The sequence below is a fragment of the Triticum aestivum genome, chromosome 1B (assembly GCF_018294505.1).
Source record: "Triticum aestivum cultivar Chinese Spring chromosome 1B, IWGSC CS RefSeq v2.1, whole genome shotgun sequence".
Lineage (NCBI taxonomy): Eukaryota > Viridiplantae > Streptophyta > Magnoliopsida > Poales > Poaceae > Triticum > Triticum aestivum.
The window spans coordinates 659,895,107-659,899,808 of NC_057795.1; the positions used below are offsets into that span (position 1 = coordinate 659,895,107).

The 4,702-nt window shown below is 47.4% G+C and overlaps 1 protein-coding gene across 1 annotated transcript; it reads left to right on the forward strand.

Moving 5' to 3' along the window:
* The first annotated feature begins 212 nt into the window (after positions 1-212).
* LOC123099003 (uncharacterized) lies at positions 213-2,094 on the forward strand. Its single transcript, XM_044521111.1, has 2 exons — positions 213-363; positions 541-2,094. Exon 2 carries the CDS (start codon positions 546-548, stop codon positions 1,764-1,766), a length of 1,221 nt encoding a protein of 406 aa, XP_044377046.1. The 5' UTR covers positions 213-363; positions 541-545; the 3' UTR covers positions 1,767-2,094.
* The last annotated feature ends 2,608 nt before the right edge of the window (positions 2,095-4,702 follow it).

Below are 4,702 nucleotides of genomic sequence, written 5' to 3' on the forward strand. Positions count from 1 at the left end.
CGTGACGTACGTGGTAAGCAATCCAAACTATCCGGAAAAAAGGCCTTTGAACTCGAACAAAAACATCTGAAAAGAAACTCTGTAGCTTTATGTTAAGTTGAAGACGGCCACGTCCATTTCAAACGTTGAATCGGATGGGAAACAAATCCCCCGCAAAAAAAAAAAACAGAAGAATGGGAAATACAGGTTGGCTGGGCCTGGCTTGACTTGACTTGGTCACCCGCTCCCGTCCACACCGCACTCCCTCAAAAAACAAAAAGAAAAAAAGAACTCCACCCGCACAGCGGCGAGAGCGGCGAGCTGCTCACCGGCGCGGCGCGGCGCGGACGGCCAATCGACCCCGCTCCCGGCGCGATCTCTCCGGTACCCACCTCTTCCTTCTCACCTCATTGTCCGGCGCACTCTCTTGCTCGCTCACCGGAGTTCTCTTCCCTGCTCGCGCCATGTCCGCTAGCTATGCACGCCAGGTGTTCGACGTATTGCTTGCCACGTCTGGGACTGGTTGCGATGTACGATAACATGGTGTTTTCTTCTTTGTAGGACTGATGGAAGCAGACAAGAAACCGCGCTTGCCCCGGTCACCGTGGTCAGACCTCCCGCTGGACATAGGAGGCCTGGTGTTCAGCCGGCTCCCCCGGTACGCTGACCGCACCGCCTTTGCTCTGGTGTGCCCGCAGTGGCGTGACGCCGCGAGGCAGCAGGTCCTGACCCTGCCACTGCCGGTGCTCGCGCTCCCAGACGGCACCTTCTACAGCATCTTCTACCCTAAGCTCTATTCCTTCCCTGGCTGCGGTTTCGCGGGGTACGAGAGTGTCTGTGGCAGCTGGCTCGTCTTCCCACGTGACGACGGCTGCTTCCTGGTCAATCCCTTCTCCAGGGCCAGCTTCATGCTCCCTGCTCTCTCCAGTGTCCGACTCCGGCCTCCAAATGCAGTCGCTAAGTGGTCACTCGAGGATGGGTCACAAGTTGCTGACCCTTACACCACATGGATGCATATCAATACATCGGAAAAGCTGCACATAAGTAAGCTACTCCTGTGCTCGCCAAACCTTGTTGCTGCACTGGTTGGCACTGGACACACCAGCCAGATTCTAATGTGCCAGCCAGGGGCCTCGTCGTGGTCAGTACGTGCTTACGATCAGTGTAAGGGGTTCGAAGACATGGCATTCTACCAGGGCAAGCTCTACGCCATTGCCAATGACGAGAACCTCCTTGTGGTGAACATCAGCCAGGACCATAGCACCGGCGATCCACAGGTTTCTCGGATTAGACAAATCATCAAGGGTGAGCCATGGTATCCAGCTGTGTCCGAGGACAACACTATGTGCTGCAAGAAGCTTTACCTGGTTGAATCGCATGGGGTGTTGCTGATGGCACGAAGGGCGATCTTGTGCCGGGTACCTGGACCTGGAGCAGTGCCCAGTGAAGTAGTTCCTGGAATGAGCGGGTTTGAGGTTTTCAAGGCCGACCTTGAGCATTCACAGTGGGTCAAGGTGTCGACCGTGGGGGATGACCAACTGCTGTTTCTAGGGCGAAGGTGCTCCAGGGCCATGTCTGTGTCTCAGTACGGGTTGCCCGGTGATTATATCCTCTTCTTGGATGATGATGAGGAGAATCGTATGGACTATTGCTACGACAGGGAGAACACTTCTTTCGGCGCCTATAAAATGGGATCCGACGGTGTCCTTTTCCCTCATCCCTATATTTCCTGGAAGCTTTGCGATGAGATGCGTCTGGCTGCATGGCTCTTCCCCCGGGACCGATGAGAATGAGTCATAATGCTATATATATGCAAGCTGCTCCCAGGTTATCTGGCCATGCTATAAATGTTGTTGTTCCGGGGTTATTTTGCAACCTGCTCATAGGCTATCTATCTGACTGTGGTATATATATATGGTGGTTGGTATGGTGTTGACTGGTTTACCTACAAGACGTGAAATGCGTTAGTAGTATTGCTACTATCTATCTAAACTTTGCTACCCTGTTTAGTGTTGTTTGTTAATCAGCACTTGCCTGAAATTATTATGGTGGTTACTACTACTATGGTGGTTTTTGATTAGTAACGTGGCCTATGAAAGATCTTAAAATGCACCATTGCTTATCTGAATCTTTGTCACTGTGGTCTCTCTCTTTTTCTTTCTTTCCTTTTTTTGTCATGAATTGGCATGGTGGTCTTTTTTTGGCTGAAATTGCTACCTTGTAATGCATCCTGTGCTGCTTGTGAGCTACGTTTGATTTGATTTGAGATTCAACTAGTCAGTGCTCTGGAAATATTTTATCTGTGCAATTGCAGTAAATTTATTGCTCCCTTCACCGAGTGATGGTGAGAAAATAATATTACAGAGAGATACTGTTACCCCAGTAGACGGATTCCATAACCCTGAAAAATATATTAAACTTGGAGCATGATCTGTTTAGCTAAGTGATTTCCAGTACCTATCTGGTCATGTTTGCTGGGAAACTTCTCAACTCACGTTTGATATCCGCTCTTTGCAAGATGGATCCCTCTTGCTAGGCGAGCCCAGCAAGCATCTCTTTCTTGGGAGTTCCGTTTTGGGGTTTTGCTTCTTCTTTGGCTTGGTTTTCTTTCTCTGTATTTACATTTTGTTTTAATTCTGTAAATTTATATCCATTTGTGTTTCTTTTCAGTAGTTACTTTATTCTACCTTTTTTTTCTTGTTCTTCTATGAGGAACTATTTTTTCTTCTTTTTATCTCGTCGCATGGTGAAAATCCTATTGACTCACACTCGTGGTGTGGAATAAGCATGGTCAACATAATTTTGTATTGCCATGGGCCCGACCCATTTTACCTAGGGTGGGACTTTGTTTTTTTGCTTCTTATTTTTGGAATTTATTTTCTTCTTTTTACGGATTTCATAAATGGTAATGCTAACTGGCGGATGTTCGCTGAGAAGGAACTCTCAGGGAATGCACTCGCAACCACTCGATCGGGGATCAAACGATGACAGGTTCTGGAAAATATTGCCTTCTCTAGCAAGGAATTTCCGTGCTTGTCTGAACATATTGCCATCCCCTACAACTAAAATTGTCATAGAAATCGTTCGCAAATGACGTCCTCCCCAGTGAACGTTCCCAGTTAATAGGATCCTTTCATAAATTAATTAATTTGGTTTTCCCTTTTGTTTGTTTTTTTCTTTAATTCCTTTACTGTTTTTTATTTTCCGACCGCTAAATTTGTTCTTTATGTTTTTCTGCATCATTTTTTTAATGAATTAGACATGTATACATGTATTTATTTTATGCATAGAATATTTTTCCTACTAATGAACATATCTTCAGAAAGTTCTAGAAATAGTTATATCTATGGACAGTGGAATATATTTAATTATTTCATAATATTGTACATTCATATCAATTGAAATAATGTTTTTACACAGGGTTTTACTTGTCCATGTGTGTCTGAAAAAATATTCACATCACATTTGTAAATTTTCTCGAATACTAAAAATGTTTTATACAAAATTTTAGTATGCACCATCTTTGCATTCCATGAACCTGTTTTTATTAAGTCTCAAGCTTACAGAAGTAATACAATCGACATTGGAACTCGAAGAAAAACATCTGAAAACGAAGTCTCTTTTTATTTTAAGTTGATGAAGACGGCCACGAATGGGAAATAAACAAGAGCTATATTTTCCTATATTTTGTCTTTTTTAGGGGTACTACATTTTGTCTGAAATGCCCGCTGGCTGAGCGCTGGGCTGCACTCACTTGGTCACCCGGTCCAGTTCGGGCTCCACACTGTACTCCCACCGTACCCCCCACTAAAAAAAAACTCCAGTCGCACAGCAGCCAGAGCGGCGGCCGGCGGGGTACCCACCGGCGCGGCGCGGACGGCCAATCGACCATTCGACCCCCGCTGCCGGCGCGATCTCTCCGGTACCCACCTCTTCCTTCTCCCCTCATATTCCGGCGTACTCTTCTGCTCGCTCACCGGAGCTTTCTTTGCTGCTCCCACCGTGTCCGCTGGGTATGCACGCCAGGTGTTCGACGCATTGCTTGGCGCGTTTGGGGTGGTTGCGATGTTCGAAGTACGATAGCATTCGATGATGTTGTTGCTTCTTTGCAGGAATGATGGCAGCAGACAAGAAACCAAACCTGCAGCCACAGTCGTCGTGGTCAGACCTCCCGCTGGACATAGTAGGCCTTGTTCTCAGCCTGCTCCCCGAGTACGCCGACCGTGCCGTCTTTGCTGCGGTGTGCCCGCACTGGCGTGCGGCCGCGAGGCAGCAGCTCGTGCCCCCGCCACTGCCTCTTCTCGCGCTCCCAGACGGCACCTTCTACAGCATCTTGTACCCTAGGCTCTATTCCTTCCCTGGTTGCGGCTTCGCAGGGTACGAGAGTGTCTGTGGCAGCTGGCTCGTCTTCCCACGTGACGACGGGTGCTTCCTGGTCAATCCATTCTCCAGGGCCACCGTCACGCTCCCTGCTCTCTCCTGCGTCCGACTCTGTTGGTCCATTTTTGTTTTTTTTTCCTTTCCTTTTTGCTCTCATATGTATTCTTTCTTAATTATTATTAAAAAATTGTATAAAACCTACCAAGTCCGGCCAATGCGAGTGTGTCCTTGCGGGTCTCGTTTACCCGATATTGTGGGTTTATGCGCTTCTGACACCATCTAAAATCCCATCAATTCCGCGCTTGTATCTGATCGTTTGATATTGTTCTACTACTTCCGTCCC

What these genes read in the sequence shown, in the direction of transcription:
- LOC123099003 (XM_044521111.1), top strand. Translation starts at nt 546, where the DNA reads ATGGAAGCAGACAAGAAACCGCGCTTGCCCCGGTCACCGTGGTCAGAC.